The 22898-nt window shown below is 40.1% G+C and overlaps 1 protein-coding gene across 3 annotated transcripts in view; it reads left to right on the forward strand.

Annotated features, from left to right (window-relative positions):
- Positions 1-11509, forward strand: part of PPEF2 (protein phosphatase with EF-hand domain 2) — a 35046-nt gene extending 23537 nt beyond the window's left edge. For all 3 annotated transcript variants that reach the window (XM_045473721.1, XM_045473720.1, XM_045473722.1), the window contains 6 exons: positions 903-1088; positions 2194-2336; positions 5905-6011; positions 7358-7521; positions 8246-8333; positions 11026-11509. In XM_045473721.1, coding sequence (XP_045329677.1) covers positions 903-1088; positions 2194-2336; positions 5905-6011; positions 7358-7521; positions 8246-8333; positions 11026-11279 — 942 coding nt within the window. In that variant the 3' untranslated portion in view covers positions 11280-11509. The remainder of the gene's footprint in view (positions 1-902; positions 1089-2193; positions 2337-5904; positions 6012-7357; positions 7522-8245; positions 8334-11025) is intronic.
- Positions 11510-22898: the final 11389 nt, after the last annotated feature.

Here is a 22898-nt window from a genome sequence, read left to right on the forward strand (position 1 = left end):
TCGGGCCCTGTGCTGACAGCTCAGAGCCTGGAGCCTGCTTCGGATTCTGTGTCTCCCTCTCTCTCTGCCTCTCCCCGACTTGTGTTCTCTTTCTCTCAAAAATAAATAAACATCAAACAAAATTTTTTTTTAATGCCAACATTACTTTAAGAAATGAAGCATTTGGGGCGCCTGGGTGGCGCAGTCGGTTAAGCGTCCGACTTCAGCCAGGTCACGATCTCGCGGTCCGTGAGTTCGAGCCCCGCGTCGGGCTCTGGGCTGATGGCTCAGAGCCTGGAGCCTGCTTCCAATTCTGTGTCTCCCTCTCTCTCTGCCCCTCCCCCGTTCATGCTCTGTCTCTCTCTGTCTCAAAAATGAATAAAACATTAAAAAAAAAAAAAAAAAGAAATGAAGCATTTGATTGTACATTCTCAGGACCACACCTGATACCTGTGAATGCTGGAGGAGAGATTGTATTGCCAGGCCCAGATGTCTGCCTTCTCTTTGGGGCAAATGTCCAGGAGCCTGGAGCACTGGGGCTCACTGAAGACAACTGGCTCTGATCAAAGCATCTATCAGAGCAGCTCCCTTTTAATCTGTTTTACGTGTTGAGCTTTCACGTGAGACTTACTTCCAAGAAAGTGGGTACAAGCTTGTCAAACAATATGCACATACCCACGCTCATTCCATGAATAATAAAAAGATTCTGAAACCTCAGGGATTCAAAATATAAGCATATGTCAAACATTGATTATGCAAAAAATTATTCCCTTATTTTTATTCAAATATCTGTATCCTCTTCCTTTCCTCCTCCTCCTGTTACTCCTTTTCCTTCTCTTCCTCTTCCTCCTCCTCTTCTCATAGGAATGACTCTGAATCTCTGTCTAGATTTTAGGAAAGAAACCATCTCTTGGTCTCTCCAGGTGGTAGATATACTGTGGAGTGATCCCATGGCTCAGGAGGGCTGTAAGGCCAACACTGTTCGAGGAGGAGGCTGTTATTTTGGACCCAATGTGACAGAACGGTTGCTACAGAAATACAACCTGCAATTCCTGATCCGCTCACACGAGTGCAAACCTGAAGGCTATGAGTTCTGCCACAGCCGCAAGGTGGGTGGGCCATCTGCAGAAGCCCACGAGTGGTCCATATTGCTCCTCCCAGGCCTGGATGAGCTCAGGCTCCTGCCTTCCCACAATCCACTGTGTCTTGTATTTGTTAGCCACTTGCTCAAAGCGACTAGGTCCTTTACTGTTATTTATCCTTGGCTCTCATCGCCTCTTTAAACCTCAAAATTCGATTGCTACCACCACTCACCAATACCCTGAGAGGAGAAAAAGGGGCAGATATTGTCCCATCTTGTGGCTAGAAATATGGCCTGGTGCTTTCCCAGGCACATCTCTATTCTGTAAGTCACGTTGCTCACTGGCATATATTTCAAACAACAGTACAGGGTAACAGGATTTCTGCACTGTGCCTCAGGCAGGGATTCAGGATTGTTTGTCTTCTCAGGAGTGTACTTAATGTCCTGTCTGATCTTTGGACATCTTAATCCTACAATGTTAGCCTAGCCCAATGCCACTAGGATGAGAGTATTCCCACAAAAACTAACTCTACAGGAGAATAACAGCTTTCCATTTGGGGGGAAAAAAAAGATCAACTAATCTGAGAAATGTTTGGTTAAACAGTTATACAAGTTTCTCTAGTGCAGGACTTCTGAGAACCATTAGTTTCCTATATTCCTTGTAAATCTCCAAGAAGAGATACACTGTCTACCATTTCCCAATGTATTGACAATGGAAACTTTTTCCACAGAGCATCTCAGGAGGCACAGTACTCTGTAGGAAACTCTACTTTGAGGCCTCCCACCAGCTTTGATAACTGGCTTGCCAATTGTAACGACCCTTCCTAATTTATCGGTTCCAGCTTGCCTCTAAGTTGAACCAAATGAAGTGTTTTCTGTTACCCCTGCTATTGAACTTGGGATAAAAATGTGAAGAAAACATGTTGTGGATGTCCTATCAGAATCCAAGTTGTTATTACTGGAGCCACCACTCCTGCCCTACCAGCATTGATGACTTTAAAAAAAATTTAAAAGATCTGTAGGCGAGGTCAAGAAAGAAGAGCAGCTCCTGAAATTGGGTTGGGCCCTATCAGATTGAGAGTCAAGAGTTCTTCAGCGAACCTGAACGCCTTTCTCTCTCTGTTTTGATTTAGGTGTTAACCATCTTTTCTGCCTCCAACTACTATGAAGTTGGCAGTAACAGAGGGGCCTATGTCAAACTGGGGCCAGCCCTGACCCCGTACATCGTGCAGTATCAAGCTAACAAGGTGACCCACATGCTGACCATGAGGCAAAGGCAAGACTTTTTAATGAATGACTTTCCAAAAACCAGAATGACGGTGTTTGTGGAGCCTTTGAAATGTCAAACATCATTACATTTATCCACATTCTTTTTTTTTTTAAATTTTTTTTTTTTCAACGTTTATTTATTTTTGGGACAGAGAGAGACAGAGCATGAACGGGGGAGGGGCAGAGAGAGAGGGAGACACAGAATCGGAAACAGGCTCCAGGCTCTGAGCCATCAGCCCAGAGCCCGACGCGGGGCTCGAACTCACGGACCGCGAGATCGTGACCTGGCTGAAGTCGGACGCTTAACCGACTGCGCCACCCAGGCGCCCCGTCATTTATCCACATTCTAAGTGAAAATTCAAAATGTAGCTCTGTTAGCAGTAAGGTCTACAATAGACATTCTAGCAGGGGCCTCTTCCTTCTCCTCCATACACTTGAAGATCTGTACCGACCCGTCATGAATGGGAGTAACAAATTTGTTTCCTGCAGGAGTTACTCTCAATGGGCACATCTTGGGTAAAGTCCATGTACCAGGCCACTAAGTCTTTCCAGGGCCACTCTTCTGTTTTCTCTCATCTTTAAAGGGTTTGTGTTACTCCCTAAGCCAGAGCCGAAGGTTCTTTGCTTTCAAGGGATTTGACAGATGGGTTTCAGCTCACACATTTGTTAGCAATGCCCTTTTCTCCCTGGGAAGGAAGCATATAATATTACTTAAATGGCTTCTGTTGAGATGCTTCTGAATTCTAACCTTAGTTGTGAGCTTACCACACACTAAGTGCTATTATAAAGAAGTTATATGTAGTATCTAACAATGGACTTAAGAAATTCATACTAATTTCAGTTTTATAGAAGAGATCATTAAAGAACACAGATGAAATCAGCTAGCCCATGGTCACACAGCTAATAACACAGTGAAGGCAAGCCTTGATACAGGCAGTCTTATTTCAGAAATCACATACTTAACAGACACGCAGGATTGCCTCCTACCAGGAAGATGGCCCCAGAGTATATAAGCTGCCAACAGATACAGTTTTAGTGCTACTGAGCAAGCTTCTCTAATTATCAGAGGAACTAATTAGAAATTAAAGCAAAGTTGACATAAACCCTGGAAAGAGAGCATACTAATATTTACCATCTGCTTTGTGTGAGTGCTATAAAAGTGCATTATTTTAAATCACTCTTGAGTTACTAAATATGAAGAGTTATTAAACACTTAAGTTATTAAAAAAAATCAAGGCCAGCCTCACTCAAGAAGTTTTATATGAAAATTTAAACTCATTAAGTGATAGTCAAACCCCCTGTGCAGCAGAATCATCTGTGGAGCTTTACAAAAAAATCAGCCGCCCTAGCCTCCGCAGCCCCACCAAATTGGAATCTCCAGGGGTGGGCCCCAGGCAACTGGAACACCACAATTCCATATGGTTTAGGTACATATGGAATCACTACAAATGAAGTCACTGTAGGGAATCCTGTAGAGAGTATGTTTTAGTAATATAATCAAAGAGCTCTTTGAGGGGCACCTGAGTGTCTGTCATTTAAGCATCCAGCTTCAACTCAAGTCATGATCTCATGGTTGTGGGTTCAAGCCGTGTTGGGCTCTGTGTTAACAGCTCAGAGCCTGGAGCCTGCTTCGGATTCTGTGTCTCCCTGTCTCTCTGCCTCTCACCTGCTTGTGCTCTGTCTCTCTGTCTCTCTCAGAGACAGATGTTTAAATGTTTAAAATGTTTAAACATTAAAATGTTTAAATGTTTAAAATGTTTAAACATTAAAATGTTTAAATGTTTAAAATAAACATTTTAAAAAATTAAAAAAAAAGAGCTCTTTGAAATAAATATTCATTGATTATTCATTGATTATATTAAAGCAAGTAAACATCATCCAATTTACCCAGAAGTCACTTGCCCAACAACTTCAACTCCCTGGAGTGCAGTGGACACGTTAGATGTCTCTGACCATCTATGATTGATGTCTCAATGTCCATAAACTCAAGGTCATGTCTTTTTCTTAGAAGAGCCCTCATTCAGAATCCATTTACTTTGGGTTTACACCCATGTCTCACAATAATAGGTCAAGATTGATTCCTGGTCCTACCCTGTATCAGCTATGTGACCTTGGATTACTGACTTTGTAATGGGATAATAATCAGACCTACCTCAGTGGGTGTTGGAGGATTGAGATAACCATGCAGAGCTCTGCACTTAGTGTTCAATGTTTCTGGCTTGATGTAGAAACCGAGAGCCTTATACATCTAGACAGCTCCCGAGAGCATCACTATACTACATCCCTGCATGATAATGACTGATGACTGCAAGTTAGTAGAAGATAGTGCAAATGCTTTGCCAGACCAGTGGTTTGTTAACTTTTGGAGAGAAGGGAGTCCCATACTTCTTTTCACCTTTGATGAAACAGTGAACTCCCTCCAGAAAAAAACAAATTCATGTACCCATACGATTTGGGATGAGTTTTGGGCACTTCACACTCTACTAGGGGTCTGGTGGAGTCCACTTAAGGTCTATTATACTAACCACCTTAAACTGCAAGGAAAATTTTCATCAAGCATGATTAAAACTCTGTGTGTGTGTGCACGTGTATGTGCTCACATGTGTGTGTGTAACTTTCAGCCGTTGAAAAGACAGGATATCCGGTCATCATTTATAGAATGGCTATAAATGAGGCATGAGAAAGTATATATTTACCTTTATCTCTTTGTATCTTTTTATTGATTCAACTACAGATATTTATTGAACACTTACTTGGGCAAAGTGCTATGCCCAGAATTACCCTTTTGATCCAATAAGAATGAGAAAACGAAATTAATGTTATTTTGTTATTCAAAATCTGGCCTTGTGCCTATTTAACATAATAATAAATTATAAGGAAAGCATATGATTATATTAGCAGATACCATTTACTGAGTGCTTTCAATGTGCTGGGCTTTCTTCTAAGTGCTTTATACGAATTTACTTTTTTAATCTTCACAATAATCCTGTGAGGTAGGTGCATTTTTAAGAAATGTTTATTTATTTATTTATTTTGAGAGAGAGAAAGAGAGAGCAGGGGAGGGGCAGAGAGAGAAGGAGAGAGAGAATCCCAAGCAGGCTCCGTGCTGTCAGCACAGAGCCCGATGCGGGGCTCAAACTCACACACAGTGAGATCATGACCTGAGCAGAAATCAAGAGTTGGACACTTAACCAACTGAGCCACCCAGGTGGCCCGAGGTAGGTACCATTTTTATCCCTATTTTTCCCTTGAGGAAACTGAGGTGCAGTGCAGGTAGCTAACTTTACCACAAAGGTGGTCTTTTTCCAGAACTTTTGCTGTAACCACTCTTCTGCACTGGGTAGGACACAGCAGGTCCTATTTGTCCATGGCAGGGAGGAGTGGGAGGGCAGTGGGGAGAAATAAGAGATGAAACTCTTTGTTCAAAAACTGAGCTCTTCTCCCCAAAACTGAGTTCTAGGGAGGTTGAAACATTAAGAAAGAGAGAGGAGGAATGTGGTAAAAACAAAACAAACCCCCTCACTATTTCCTCTATGTTAACTTTTTAAAATGTTTCTTTTCATCTCCTGTCCCAGGATTAGCAGAGTAGAGGAGTCAGCTCTGAGAGCTCTGCGGGAAAAGTTATTTGCTCATTCCTCAGATCTTCTTGGTGAATTTAAGAAGCATGATGCAGATAAAACTGGTAAGACTCAGAAAATAAAATATTCATAGAAGAAGGAAGCTGAACAACAACAACAACAACAACAACAACAACAACAACAACAAATCTGTCTTGCAGAAGTTATCAAATCAATATTTGTTGAATTAGTGGTAACTAATTGGGGCACCTGGGTGGCTTAGTTGGTTAAGCCCTGATTTTGGCTTAGGTCATGATCTCTTGATTTGTGAGTTCGAGCCCCTCATCAGGCTCTGTGCTGAGAGCTCACAGCCGGAGCCTGCTTTGGATTCTGTGTTTCCCTCTCTGTCTCTGCCCCTCCTCCACTCATACTCTGTCCTTCTCTCTCTAAGAAACAGATAAACATTAAAAAAATTAAATAATAATGAACTAAGATAACCAAAGGACATTCTTTGACTACTTTCTTCATTTTATTCAACTTAATGTTCCAGTTATCTTTTCTAAATTTTGTAGTTCCAAGCTTTTAACAGAATGTGAATGTAGCTAAATATAGATGGAGATGGTAAAAATAAATGGAGTCAAGGGGAGGGTGACAAGGCCAGAACTAAGCAAAAAGCAACAGGTTTGGAAGGTTAGAAGAACATACCCAAGATTTGCAAAAGGTTAGTGATTTGGCTTCTTGTTATTTAGTGTGTACATATCTGTTCTGTGCTCTGTTATTAAAGCTAGAAATTTTGTCTTTGCTCAACTTAATGGAATGTCTAATGTACATTGACCACACATAGCCTTATTAGAAAATTAGTAACAGTCATAAATACATAGCAATATGTGTTCATATACATATCAACAACGAATGCTGTATATATATATATATATATATATATATAAATAATGTGTATATATAATGTATATATCTGTTCATATATATAATCATGTATAATATCTGTATATGTATATACGTATATACGTATATATGTATAATATCTATTCATATACATAACAAAAACCAATGCTGTGTGTGGGTGTGTGTAAAGTTTCGGATATTATTTATGGGAGTGTTGTGTGACTTTTCAATTGTTTTCCCAGGGTTAGCAAATAAAAACAGGGTAACTAATTAAATTTAAATTATAGATAGGCAACAAACAATTTTAAGGTCTAATAATGTTCCGTGCAATATTTGGGCCATATACTTTGTGGTCTGTCTGAAATTCATATTTAATTGAGCATTCTGTATTTTATCTTGCAACCCTAGTTTCCAGTGTACTCGACCTTGACCAACAAAAATAGTGAGAGTGCCCATTATTTCTATTACCTACAGACAGCAAGAAGTATGTCAGGATAGAAAGGCATGCACTCTGGGCAGGACACTAGACTTATAAGTGACAAGTCAACAAATTAGCTCTTTCCTGTAGGTTTAATCACCCTTAGTGACTGGGCAGAAGCCGTGGAGTCTGTGTTGCATCTAGGACTGCCATGGCGGATGCTGAGGCCACAGCTGGTGAACAGCTCAACGGATAACACATTGGAGTACAAGTCCTGGCTGGAGGATTTGGCCAAAGAACAACTGAACCGTGAGGTAACGGTGTGAAGATGGTGGGTGAAGGCACACTGTGGGCCATGAATCTCCTTATGGAGAGCTTTGAATCAGAAATAGCCAAATATTGAGAGCCCAAAAAAGAAGATGGATGAGAAAAAGGAACTATTTGTTGGGTTTCTATATGTCAGGTTTTGTGTTAAGCAACTTACATATGCTGCCTCAGTTTATCCTCAAAATACCTACCCCGTGAGGCTAGTATTATCAGTCCCATTATACCTATGAGAACACCTCTCACGAAGCTTCTAAATTGTAGAACTGGGACTCAGACCCAGGTCTGCTGACTTCCTTGGCATTATGCTGCTTCTCCCACTAAAATAAAGAGAAGGATTTATTCAATAAATACATGTTGAATGTTTAATGTACGTGAGGCCTTGAGCTAAGTACTTTTTTAAATGGCTTTATTTCAGTATAAGTCACATACCATACAGTTCATCCATTCAAAGTGTATAATTCATTGTTTGTTTGTTTTTTGTATATTCACTGGTATGTGCAACCATCCCCATGGTCAATATTAGAACAGTTTCATCCTGGTCTAGGTACTTCTTAAACCCTTAGGCTATTTGGTAGTCTGAAAGGGTTGGGGATAAAATATCTTCAGTTTTTTCAACCGTATCTTATTGTCAGGGTTGATTGTGTGTTCCTTATATATTAGGACAAGCCTAAACAATAAGATATAGAAAGAAAAATGTCTTTTCTTTTGTAGAACATACAGTCAAGTTTGCTGGAAACACTGTATCGAAACCGATCCAACCTGGAGACCATTTTTAGGATCATAGACAGTGATCATTCAGGTAAAGGCATGTATTATCCTATCACTTCTGACCCATAGCAAATCTTTACCTCCCAGCCTCAGTCTCCTTTCTGGCTATTTAGCTCTCTCCTCAAGCACTTTGGGAACAAAGTAAATAATTATTATGCTTATAAATGGCAGAAACTAGAAAAATGTTTGAACAATACGAGCAATCCATATAGAAGAGGGGTAGGGCAGAAAAGAATGAAGACAAACTGAATGAGAACTTCTCAGGAAAAAGAGTGGTTAGAAGATGTAATATCCCTATAGTCACATCAAAGATAGTCATGAAGTAATGAAAAGTGTCTAGAGCAGAAAGGCTTTTTACAATCTCACTCCCAACATATTCTTTTTAAATTTCTGATTTGGTAATTACAGATTCACAAGAAATTATGAAAAAATGTATACGAAGGTCTTATATACCCTCACCTTTTCCCCCCAGTGGTCCAAAGGCTTTTTTCCTTGTCATTACTCTTTCTCCACCTGTTTTTTTATGTAATTCACAAACCATATAATGTGCCCATTTAAAATATTCAGTTCACTGATTCTTGGTATGTTTATAAGGTTGTGTAACCATCATCACTATCTAACTATAAAGCCTTTCATCACCCTAAAAAGAAACCCATACCCATTAGCAGTCACTCTCTATCCCTGTCCCTTCTACACCAGCCCTGGCAACCATTAATCCACTTTTTGTCTCTAAGGATTTGCCTCGTCTGGACATTTTGTATAAATGGAATGACACAGTATATGTGGCCTTTGGTGTCTGGCTTCTTTCACTTTGCATAATGTTTTCAAGGTTCATCCATGTTGTAGCATATATAAGATCTTCATTCTTCTTTATAGCTGGACCATATTCCATTGTATGGATATGCCACATTTTGTTTATCCATTTAACAGTTGATAGACATTTAGATTGTTTCCACGTTTGGGCTGTTATGCATGATGGTACTGTGAACATTTATATACAACTTTTTATGTGAACATATGGTTTTATACTCCCTTGAATATGTTCCTAAGAGTACAATTGCTGAATCATATCATAAAACTATGTTTTACTTTTTGGGGAACTGCCAAACTGTTTTCTACAGTGACTAAAGCATTTTACATTCCTGATAATGTTTGAGGGTTCCAATTTCCCCACATCCTCACCAGGACTTGTTACTTCCCACCCTTTTTTATAGCCATACTACTGAGTGTGCAGTATCTCATGGTTTTGATCTGCATTTCCTCAATTACCCATGACATTGAGCATCTTTTCATGTGCTTATTGGAAAATTGTATATATTCTCTGGAGAAATGTCTGTTCAAATCCTTTGCCTATTTTTTTTTAATTATTCATCTTTTTGTTGTTGATATATATATATATATATATATATATATATATATACACACACACACACACACCATTATCAGATCTATGGTTTGCAAATATTTTCTCCAACTTTATAGGTTGTCCTTTCACTTTTTTGGTAGTTCCCTTTGATGCAAAAATTTTTTTAATTTAAAAAAAGTCAAATTTATTTGTTGTTGTTGTTTGTGCTTTCGGTGTCATATCTAAGAAACCATTATGTAATCCAAGGTCACAAAGATTTACACCTATGGTTTTTTCTAAGAGTTTTAAAGTTTTAGCTCTTCCAGTTAAGTCTTTTATCCATTTTGAGTTAATTTAAAGAAAAATTTTTTTATTGTTCATTTATTTTTAAGAGAGAGACAGAGTGTGAGTGGGGGGGGCGGGGACAGAGAGAGGGAGACACAGAATCCGAAGCAGGCTCCAGGCTCTGAGCTGTCAGCACAGAGCCCAACATGGGGCTCGAACTCACGAACCATGAGATCATGACCTGAGCCAAAGTAGGACGTTTAACCAACTGAACCACCCAGCCGGCCCTTTTTTGAGTTAATTCTCGCTGGTAGTGCGAGATAGGGGGTCTAGCTTCATTCCTTTACATGAGGATATTGAAAAAACAATTCTTTCTCCACTGAATGATCTTGGAACCCTTGTAAAAAAAAGTCAATTGACCATAGGTGTATGGGTCCAAAAGCTTTTTATAAGCAAAATAAATTATGTTTGGGATGATTTAATGCATGGTTTCTCAGCAATGGCACTACTGACATGTTAACCTGAGTAATTCTTTGTTTTGGGGTCCATCCTGACTACTGTAGGATATTTACCAGCATCCCTGGCATTTACCTACTAGATACCAGTAACACTCACCCCCACCCCAGTCATGACAATCAAAAATGTTTCCAGAGGAAGGGAAACAAAATTGCTCCCAGGGGTGATCAACTGGTTTTATGCCACTCCCTTGGGAATTTAAACTAGATACAAGGCCTTGGGTATCTTTGCCTGTTTAACAGTAAGGAGCAGGTTTCCTTGTAAGAATGTCAGAGGCAATGAACATTGAAAACTAAATTGACTCATGCAAGGCACCTGAGTGGCTCAGTCAATTAAACTTCTGACTTCAGCTCAGGTCATGATCTCATGATTTGTGAGTTCAAGCCCCGAATCGCGCTCTGCACTAACAGCTCAGAGCCTGGAGCCTGCTTTGGATTCTGTGTCTCCCTCTCTCTCTGCCGCTCCCCCACCCACGCTCTGTCTCTGTCTCCCCAAAATAAATAAACTTTAAAAAATAATAGGCAAAAAAGAAGAAAACTAGACCGACTCACTGAAGTGACTTCCTCTCTTTGGTAAGGGTTCATCTCACTGGACGAATTCAGGCATACTTGGAAGCTGTTCAGCTCTCATATGAACATCAACATCACAGATGACTGCATCTGTGACCTTGCACGGAGCATTGATTTCAACAAGGATGGCCACATCGACATCAATGAATTCCTGGAGGCCTTCCGCCTTGTGGAGCAATCCTGCTCAAAAGGCAATGCCTCAGATTGCCCACAAACCACAAACACTAATGACAATGGCTGCAGCAAACCAGGCACACACTAAGAGCAGCCTGGTGTTCATCGCCCACGGTGCCTCATAACCAATACTGCACTTGTCGCTGGAAGAGCTCCTTTATTCTCCATAGATATGTGGAATTTTATGCTGAGAATTTGCCTACCAGTGTGCATCAGAGTCACCTATTTGGGTGTGTGTGGGGTGTGTGTGTGTGTGTTTAAATATATAGGTAACCCATCCTCGTCTCAGAAGTTTCACAAGGTAAGACCCAAGTATAAATTTTTTTTTTTTTAATTTTTTTTTTCAATGTTTATTTATTTTTGGGACAGAGAGAGACAGAGCATGAACAGGGGAGGGTCAGAGAGAGAGGGAGACACAGAATCGGAAACAGGCTCCAGGCTCTGAGCCATCAACCCAGAGCCTGACACGGGGCTCGAACTCACGGACCGCGAGATCGTGACCTGGCTGAAGTCGGACGCTTAACCGACTGCACCACCCAGGCGCCCCGCAAGTATAAATATTTTTAAATTCTGAAGTCTACCCCAGTTAAGAACCACTGATAATTCAACTCCCTCATTGTTTTCATTTTATACCTTTAACTTATTGTTTTTAAAATGTTGTATTGAGGGACACCCGGGTGGCTCAGTTAGTTAAGCAACTCAGGGTCATGACTTCAAGTCCCATATTGGCCAATGCACTGGGCATGAAGCCTACTTTAAAGAAGGAGAAGGAGAAGGAGGAAGAGGAGGAGGAGGAGGAGGAGGAGGAGGAGGAGGAGGAGAAGGAGGAGGAGGAGGAGAAGTCTTATTTTTTTTAATGTTTATTTATTTTTGAGAGAGGGAGAGTGGGGGAGGGGCAGGGAGTGATGGGGACAGAGGACCCCAAGCAGGCTCCATGCTGACAGCAGAGAGCCTGATGCAGGGCTGAACTCATGAACCAGGAAATCATGACCTGAGCTGAAGTCAGATGCTTAACTGACTGAGCCACCCAGGTACCCCTTATTTTTTTTAATTAAATGCTTATTTATCTATTTTGAGAAAGAGAGTGAGTATGAGTGGGAGAGGGGCAGAGAGAAAGGGAGAGAGAATCCTAAGCAGGCCCTGCACTGTCAGCACGAAACCCTATGTGGGGCCTGAACCTGGGGACCATGATCACTACCTGAGCCAAGAGTTGGACGCTTAACTGATTGAGCCACTCAGGCCACCGAAAAATGTCTCATTGATAAAGGAAAATTATGAAAAATTGTTTATGCACTCCCATGACTGAAACATATGGACTGTTTTCATTATTACTTTTTCTTGTTGTAACTATAGTTTTTATATAATTTAATGTTTTGCTTTTTTAAAAAATAAATTCATATCTAATTGTAAATAATTACCTGTGTTGCTACATAGTACTCATGATTATTAGTTTAATGGCTGCATAATTTTCTTCCAGATGGGTGAACTATAGCCATTTTCCAATTGTTAATCATGTGCATTGTTTTTAGTTTTCCATTATTATAAATAACACCATGGTTAATAACTTTCCACATATAGTTTGTTTTACAAAAGTCTTTTGAATTCTAGATTTTCTTAAAATAAAATCCCAGGAATGGATTACTTTGTCAAAGGGCATTGTATTAGTCTTAGATTTACCCTAAGGAGTTGGCTCACATGATTATGGAGGCTGACAAATCCCAAGACCTGCAGTCGGCAAGCTGGGGATGCGGGAGAGCTGATGGTGTGGTTCCAGCCCAAGTCCAACGGCCTCAGTACCAGGAGGGCCAATGATTTAAGTAACAGTCTGAGTCTGAATCCAAAGGCAGGAGAGGAAAGATGTCTCAGCTTAAAAAAAAGTCAAGCAGAGAGAGAGAATTCTCTTTTATTCAGCCTTTTATTCTATCCAGGCCTACAATGAGTAAGATGAGGTCCACCCACATTAGGGGGGGCAATCTGCTTTACTCAGTCTACCAATTCAAATGTTAACCTTGTCAGGTATACTGAGAAATAACGTTTAAACAAATAGCTGGTTGCCCCATGCTGACACAGGTGTGAACATTTTTTTTTTTAAGTTTTATTTATTTATTTTGAGAGAGAGTGAGAGCAGGGAAGGGGCAGAGAGAGAGGGAGATCGAGAATCCTGAGCAGGCTCAGCTTGGATCACGAACTGTGAGATCCTTGACCTGAGCCAAAATCAAGAGTCAGATGCTTAACTGGTTGAGCCACCCAGGCGTCCCCAGATGTGAACATTTTAATGGCATCTTGCTTTTTAGGACTGAGCATACCCATAAACTCACGAGCTTTGAGTGTGATCATTTGTAATTTTTGCTAAAGGCGAATGATGGTATTTCAATGCTATATTAATCTACATTTCTTATATAGTATCTTCCCCACCTCATTTTATTTTTAAAGTAAGGAAACTGAGTCCAAAAGATTAGCTGGATAAATGATCTAGTTAATGACACAGCCAGGACTAGAACCCATGATCCCTGCTCCATCCAGCGTTCTTTCCAGTTTTTCCAGGACCATATCGTCTGTTTGGTTTGACTGTAAGCAAGTCCTGGTTCTCCTGTCCTTTTTTGTGTGTGGCAAACAGTGTCTACAGTGATCCCTGCCCTCAATGATTTCCTGCCTCCTAGTGTTCATGCCTTTGTGTAATGCTTCCCAGTGAATGCAGGCAGGACCTGTGACTTGCTTCTAACCAAGAGAATATGGCAAATATGATGGGGGTTAATTCTGTGATTACAGTACATTCTATAAAACTTTTTGTTAGTAGACTGGAACAAAAGATTCTCTTTGCTGGCCTGATGAAGTAACTGGCTCTATTGAAGGAACCCGCATGGTGAGGAACTACGTGTGGCTTATAGGACCTACAGGTGGCTTCCAACCAGTGACTACAAAAAGCCAGGGTATTCAAACACGGAGCTCTAAGGAAATAAATTTTAGCTTGGGAGGAGATTCTTCTAAATGTAATTGACCCTCCAGATGGAAATGCAGCTAGCCAACACCTTGGCGGCGCGCATGTGAGACCTTGAGCTAAGGATGCAGTGAGGCCACGCCCAGACTCCTGGCCCACGAAAACCATTATATAATACATGTGTGTTGTTTTAAGCCATTAAGTTTATGGTCTTTTGCTGCACACCATAGAAAATTAACATAACTTGCTTCTTGGAAAACTTTTTATTTTCTTATTCCACTACTCTAGAAAAGTCTGCATTTCCATTAGTGAGTCCAGTCCAGAGAAAAGTTAAGATAGTTTAGTGAATACATATGACCCATTTGTTTATCTTGTGTTAATTAGTAACTAAGAGATCCAGCATACTAGTGACTTCATGTTTATATCTGTCTGACACGTTTGTGCAAACAGTTCGAATCAACAAATCAAGGGTTTGCTACCTTCGTGTCATTTCATGACATCCCCCACTTCAAATATTCTGAGGCTTCAAGAGAATAACTCAGAAAAGAAGCAAAGACTAACTCAGCGACAATGAAATAGAGCTTTGGGGATTTGCTCGTATATAGGGATATACGCCAGAGAATGGCGCATGGAGATGATCACTCTCCAAACAAAGGGGCTTATGAAGGCAAAAGCCAAAAAGTTTCACAAGTGATGGGTCAGTTTAGACAAGTCCTTGGCTTGTTGATCCAAAATGGGTTGATTGCTAAACCCGAAAGTCCTTTCTTGAGTATAGATAACAGTCACAAAGTCCTATCAGGCTATTCTGCTCATTCTAACCAGTTTTCTGGGAAGCAGTTGCCCTGGCTCCTTCTTCAGGGGTGCTCACTATTTGCTGCCTTACACCCTTCTGGTGCGCTGTCCCGCAGTTGGCAAGTCTTATGTGCACACTCAAGGCTCAGAAAAAAATTTCCTTCCTTTTTTTTTTAAACCACTTTATTGACGAATGATTGACATACAAAAAGCTGTACATATTTAGTGTGCACAACTTAGTTTAAGATGCGACTGTTTTTTGTTTTTTTTAATTTACATCCAAGTTAGCATATAGTGCAACAACGATCTCAGGAGTAGATTCCTTAATGCCCCTTACCCATTTAGCCCATCCTCCCCTCCCCCAACCCCTTCAGCAACCCTCTGTTTGTTCTCCATATTTAAGAGTCTCTTCTGTTTTGTCCCCCTCCCTGTTTTTATATTATTTTCATTTCCCTTCCCTTATGTTCATCTGTTTTGTCTCTTAAAGTCCTCATATGAGTGAAGTCATATGATTTTTGTCTTTCTCTGACTAATTTCACTTAGCATAATACCCTCCAATTCCATCCACCTAGTTGCAAATGGCAAGATTTCATTCTTTTTGATTGCTGAGTAATACTCCATTGTATATATATACCACATCTTCTTTATCCATTCATCCATCAATGGACATTTGGGCTCTTTCCATACTTTGGCTATTGTTGATAGTGCTGCTAAAAATTTCCTTTCTTGATTAGCATAGTGGGTTAATAGGGAGTTGGTTTCAAGGGAGTTTCAATTTAAAAGGAATTTTTAAATTGTGCTAGGAAGAAATAGCAAAATCATGCCTCTTATCCAGTGATGTGGCCTTAACTGCTAATTAAAATCATTTAGGGAGCTTTTAAAACATAGGAATCCTGTGGCCCTGCTCCAGATGGATTAAATCAAAATCGCTGGGTTAAGAGGCCATGCTATGGGTATGTTATAAATGTTCCCCTAGGTGATTCTACCTGTAGCCAGGCTTGAGTCCTGCTGAACTAACTGGTTTATCCTGCAATAGTGAAGGGTGATTACTTGGTAAGACTTTACCTGCTTTTTACATTAACTGTAAGTATGAGAGGCCAATTCAGAAACCTAACAACTTAGATCTAAGAGGAAATTGCAAATATCCCCACGTAGTATTCACAGACTGATGGAGACAGACCAAACAGATAATTCACTTGGAGGTTTAATGGGCATTCAACACTTAACATTTACAAAACAAGCTCTTTATATTACCCCCAAAATCTGTTCCTCTTATATGATCTTTGCGATCTGATTATGTGTCAGTTTCATCCTACCAATTTCCTTACGCAAAAAGCAACAAAAACAAAAACTTGATTTCTTTTTCTGATTTCCCACATTCAGTCCATCAGCAAATCTTGTTGACTCCGCCTTCAAAACACATCCAGAATTGAACCTTCTCTTACTCCTCCATGGCTATCTCCCTAGTCTAAGCGATATTATTTCTTGCCAGTCTCCTCACCTTCTCCGTTACCTATATTGCAGTGATTATCAAAGTTTTTGATCACAGGGTCCTTTTACACTGTTAAAAATTATTGAAGATCCCAAAGAGCTTTTCCTTATGTGGGTTATATCTGTTGACATTCAGTTTTACTGTATTAAAAACTGAAACTGAAAAATAAGATACTTATTAAAAATAACAATATATCTATTAAATGTTAAGTAACATATTTTTAAACTTTTTATTCTGAACTAATTATAAACTATAAGAAGTTAAATAATGCAGAGAGATCCTATGTTCCTATCATCCAGCTTTCTAATCTTACTTAACTATACTGAATTATCAAAACCAATAAATTGATAAGAAATAACATTTTATTTATTTTTTATTTTTTTTTTAATTTTTTTTTTCAACGTTTATTTATTTTGGGGACAGAGAGAGACAGAGCATGAACGGGGGAGGGGCAGAGAGAGAGAGAGACACAGAATCGGAAACAGGCTCCAGGCTCCCAGCCATCAGCCCAGAGCCTGACGCGGGGCTCAAACTCACGGACCGCGAGATCGTGACCTGGCTGAAGTCGGACGCTTAACCGACTGCGCCACCCAGGCGCCCCAAGAAATAACATTTTAAAGAAGATTAACTATCACAAAACAAAAAAATAGTGAGAAGAGTGGCATTGTTTTACATATTTGAGAATCTTTTCAATGTATGCTTAATAGAAGACAGTTGGATTATCATACCTGCTTCTGCAATCTGCTGTGATGTGTTTTGTTGGTTGAAGTATACAAGAAAAATCTAGCCTCCTATAGATATGTAACTGAAAAAGGATGGAGTATTTTAATAGCCCGTTCAGATAATTGTGTGTAATCAAACAATCTTCTTTGATACTGCACCAAAATTTGACAAATGATAGTTCTTTAAAAAGAATTTTTTTTAATGTTTATTTATTTTTGAGAGTGAGAACATGAGGAGGAGGGGAGCAGAAAGAGAGGGAGACACAGAATCCAAAACAGGCTCCAGGCTCTGAGCTGTCAGCACAGAGTCCAATGCGAGGCTTGAACTCACAACCCGCGAGATCACGAGCTGAACTGAAGCCAGACTCTTAACTGACTGAGCCACTCAGACACCTTGACAAATGGTAGTTCTTAAACGTTAGCAGAAATGAGTGATTTAAACCAAATCCAAAAACGTTTTGTGCTGTCAATACCATAGCCAAAGACCACTAGGGACACACCCATAACTCAACAAAGTTAGGTTTGCTGGATATTCCAGCCCAGCCAATGGCAGCCCCAGCTGATAACAGATGGAGCAGAAGAATCACCCTGCTGAGCACTGTTAACCCCCAGAATTGTGAAATACAATAAATAGTTATTGTGGTTTAAAACCACTAATTTTGGGATAATTGCAATAAATAACCCAACAAATGACCCAACACACTGACTATCCAAAGAATTAAAATTTCATCATGTTAATCAAAATATGGAAGGATAATTTTAGAAAATGCTCACACTTCCCCCCAAACATTGTTTTCTAAGAATATACTAATAGGAAAGTCTTTTTCTATTTTGAGATTTTCGATGTGTCTTGAGTTCATAAATAAGTCTTTTGGGGGGTTGTTGTTTTTTAAATACTACTGCTGCTGGACATAGAACACACATGCAGGTGTAATTAACGTCCCATAAATCTTTAACAATCATTGCTTTAAATTTGAGTGTTTATTTCCACAGGACTCAAAACCTTCTTTTATCTGTATTTTAATGATTAAAATAAAGGCCAAAGTCCTCAGTCTCTGGGTTATTGTTTTGAACTGTTTCCCAGTTATAGACTCAGAGACTCTTGTGAATTATAAGGGACTTCAGATGCTGAGTACAACCTCAAAAACACTTCATGGCCGGTGTCTGCTGAAATGTTCCGGGGAGGTAGTCCTCACTCCTAGAGGCTGTCTGCTTCCGTTTTTGGAGAGATGTATGTGCTAGGAAGTTTTCCCTTGCGTCAAACATCAGCCTAGTCTGAGAATCTGGAGTCAGAAGATTTGGATTTCAGCTCTTGGCTGTGGGCCTGGGAGGTCATCTGAGCCCCTCATGATCCTGCTCTTTAGGAGACAGGGAGTAGCCCTAAATACCTACAGAGTGTGCTGAGATTTTGGTGGTGAATTAGCACAAAAGCAGGAGCAGAATTATCTTCACATAACTATCATCTTAGTCTTAAAATAAAGGATACAGAGCTGAATCTTTTTATTACTTACTGATTATAAACCATTTTATTTTTTTCCCCAAAGCAGATAATCTTAGGCATGCATTTTTTTTTTTGCAAACAGATTAGATTATTGTATTTTTTTTTTTTTAAATTTAAACAGTTCAAATGTACTCATTGTACATTTTTACTAAATTTGTTTCTCTGGTATCTTATATTCATGGCAAATGATATTGGTTTTTCAATTACAGTAGAGTACTGAGGTAATGATTTATTTTATTTATTTTATTTTTTTTTAATGTTTACTTACTTTTGAGAGAGAGACAGAGCATGAGCAGGGGAGGGGCAGAGAGAGCGGGAGACACAGGGTCTGAAGCAGGCTGCAGGCTCCAAGCTGTCAGCACAGAACCCGACGTGGGGCTCAAACTCACAAACCGTGAGATCACGACCTGAGTCGAAGTCGGATGCTTAACTGACTGAGCCACCCAGGTGCCCTGATAATGATTTCTTTTAAAAAAATTAAAGTGTCCAGAGTTTGAGAAACATCAGCCTTGAGAAACATCAGTCCAAACTCTATGATCTAGCCTGTGCCCACCTCTGAAGTCTCAAATCTGGGTTCCTTACAGAAGAGTCTGAATCAAGCACTCACAGCAGGGATTGGCTTACATGCCAGCCTTCATTGGCTCCTCAATAATACAAAGCAGATTTCATGTCCTAGTCCCCATTGTGTCTCTGGCAAATGGCCAGGCACACACTAGGCACTCCATAAATACCATTTGAGTTAGTGAATATTAATAAGGGCCAAAACTATCCTTTTTTTGATGTTGGAATCCACATCAGTTTACAAATTCAGCAAGAAATGTCCCTAGGAAGATCAGAGAAACCTGGGTCACACTGAACCCAACCTAGTCATGGCAACAAAAAGTCTTTTTTTTGTTTGTTTGTTTAAACGAAAAGAGTTAAGAAAGAAGCTACACATAGAATTTTACTTAAATGATACCATGGTGGTGTTGTGAGCATGTAGGAAAACAGGCACCTTCAGACACTGTTGGTAAAGGTATAAGTTGGTGAAAAAACGCTCATTCTCTTTGACCTAATAATTCCACTTCTAGATGACTATCTTCAGAAACACCCTTAAAGTAGAAGAAATGTTGGTGGCAACATTGCTTATAATAGAAAAAAAAGGGGTGCCTGGGTGGCTCGGTCATTTCCGTCAGACTCTTGATTTCGGCTTAGGTCACGATCTCATGATATGTGGGATCAAACCCACGTCAGGCTCTGCACTGATAGTGCAGAGCCTGCTTAGGATTCTCTCCCTCTCTCTGCCCTCTTTCACCATTCACACTCTCTCTCTCAAAAATAAATAAATGAACATAAAAAAAAAAGAATAAAAAAAATCCCCAAACCTTAAATCTACCCCAAAGTCTATTAATGACGGATGGGATAAATAAATTATGCACCTCCTCACCCAGTTCTACTAAATACAATGCAACCATTAAAGAGAATACCATTTACCATTAGCTGTGGCACTCCTGGGGTGTGTGTTCATGTGGGACTTTCACTTTCTGTTCACATAGTGCACCAGGAAAGTTGTGAGTAAAATTTTGGAAACAAATCTTATCCCAAGGCTATTATTACAGTATCCTTTGAGGTTTTCTTATCCTCATAAGATACTTTTGGAATGGGGAAAAACTACAATAAAAATACGTATTTAAAAACTAACCTACAGTTTAATGTCCCTTCAAAAAAGAGCCTCACCACCTCAATAAATTATACTTTTAAAGCCACTAGATGTCACTCTGAGCAAGTGTTCTGAGTCGCTGCTAGAAAATGTTGATCCCTCATCACCAACCAGCTAGAAATAGCACTGTAATCTGGTCTCAGGAAGACGCTGACTTCCAGGAAGGGAAGCCTCCCATAGAACCCCTGGCGCCAAGTGGAAGGGAAAGACAGGAATGCAGATAGGTGAAGTCAGGACATGGGGTGGGGGGAGACTGGGCTAAACCTGGACCCACACCACCATGGCCGCCATCCTGCAGATAATTCGGAGCCATGAATTTATGTGTGTTGGCTGCCCAGCCTTGACAGTTGGTTTTACTTTCAGGCAAAACCCTTCCAGAACCTAGAAAGGAGTTTTGAGAAAACAAAAAATCCAACCTGAATTTGATCAAACTTCTGGTACCTACTAAATTACAGGAGCTCCAAGCCCTAGGGGCACTTGGGTGGCTCAGTTGGTGGAGCCTTGGACTCTTGATTTCAGCTCAGATTATGATCCATGGGTCATAGGATGAAGCCCCACATTGGGCTCTGTGCTGACAGCTCAGAGTCTGGAACCTGCTTCAGATTCTGTGTCTCCCTGTCGCTCTGCCCCTCCCCCACTCACAATCTCTCTCTCTCTCTCTCTCTCTCTCTCTCTCTCTCAAAAATAAAAATAAACATTAAATTTTTTTTTTTTTTAATTACAGGAACTATATGGCCCAGAGGAATGTGTTCAATGACAGCAGGAGTTTGTAGTCAAGCAAAATCCAGGATGGGGACCCTGTAGGACAAATGACATGGTTTCTTCAACAAACAAATCACAAGGAGACAAAACAAAAAGAGATGAAAGGGAAACCCTCAGATTAAAAGAGGATTAAGAGCCATATCAAGCAATTGCAATGAATAGAATTTATTTGGATCTCTAATCAAAGAAAGTGTAAAAAATAAATAAATAAAAAGAGACACTCTGAGATGTGTGAATACTGACCAGATATGTGATGATATTAAGGGATTACTATTAATTTTTTAGGATTGATGACGATTTTGAGATTATTTTGTTTTCAAATCCTTAGGGAAACATTCTGAAATATTTACAGGGATATGTCTCAAAATAGGAAGCAGTGGGTGAGAGTATGGATGAAATCACACCAGTCCTGAGTTGATCATTATTGAGGCTGGTTGATGATTACATGAGAGTTAATTATACTGTTCTCTTTACTTACTTTGTTTGAATTTTTCTCTAAGAAGCATTGTTTAAAATTAGACATCAGTGTTAAGGTAGAAGGAACAGATTACATACTTGCCAAAGCAAACAATCAGGCAGAATTTCTAGGGCACAATTGGAGCTAGAGAAGAACCATCATAGTCATTAAACTTCTGAGTGGACAAGAGTTGAATAAACATAATTTATTAGTTTTGTGGAATTGGGGGAAGGGGAGTCACCTCATCTCATTAAGCCTCACTTTCCTCATCTATAAAAGGGGCATTCTACAATATTTTCCAGGGAGTCATGAGACTTAAATAAGAGACACATATAAAAGAGTGTTTTGAAACCCATAAAATACTAAACCAAGTACTAATAGTCATTTATGTGATAACACTAGTTCCTTTATTCATGCACATGTTCTGTAAACATTTATGGGGTACCAGATGCTGTGTTAGGCACTACAGATACAAAGATGATAGCACAGGGACACCTGAGTGGCTCAGTCGGTTAAGCGTCCGACTTCAGCCAGGTCACGATCTCGCGGTCCGTGAGTTCGAGCCCCGCGTCGGGCTCTGGGCTGATGGCTCAGAGCCTGGAGCCTGTTTCCGATTCTGTGTCTCCCTCTCTCTCTGCCCCTCCCCCGTTCATGCTCTGTCTCTCTCTGTCCCAAAAATAAATAAACGTTGAAAAAAAAAAATTTAAAAAAGAATCTGACTCGGTTTTGGCTCAGGTCATGATCCCAGGGTCGTGGGATCGAGCCCAGAGTTGGGCTCTGCACTGACAGCACAAAGCCTTCTTGGGATTCTCTCTCTCCTTCTCTCTCTTTCTGCCTCTCCCCGACTCTCTCTCTCTCAAAATAAATAAACTTAAAAAAAAGATGATAGAACATTAGCTCTGCTTTGTCTAATTCAATGTTTCTCAAGCCTAGATACACATTACCCCAGGCCAATTGAGTCAGAATCTCTAGGTGTGGGTCCTGGTGTAGGGATTTTTAATTTTTTTGAACTTCACAAGTGATTGATTCTACTGTGCATCCAGGGTTGAGAACCACTTGTCTAATTGATCTGTGATCAATTAGAATAGTGGTGAACAATCATTAAGAAGACTGGGTCTTGGGGCACCTGGGTGGCTCAGTCAGTTGAGCGACTGACTTTGGCTCAGGTCATGATCTCACGGTTTGTGAGTTCAAGCCCCACATCAGACTCTGTGCTGACAGCTCAGAACCTGGAGCCTGCTTCGGATTTTGTGTCTCCCTCTCTCTCTGCCCCTCCCCCACTCATGCTCTGTCTCTCTCTGTCTCAGAAATAAATAAACACTAAAAAATAAAAAAGAAGAAGAC

This window comes from Leopardus geoffroyi, chromosome B1 (genome assembly GCF_018350155.1).
Source record: "Leopardus geoffroyi isolate Oge1 chromosome B1, O.geoffroyi_Oge1_pat1.0, whole genome shotgun sequence".
NCBI classification, from domain to species: Eukaryota; Metazoa; Chordata; class Mammalia; order Carnivora; family Felidae; genus Leopardus; species Leopardus geoffroyi.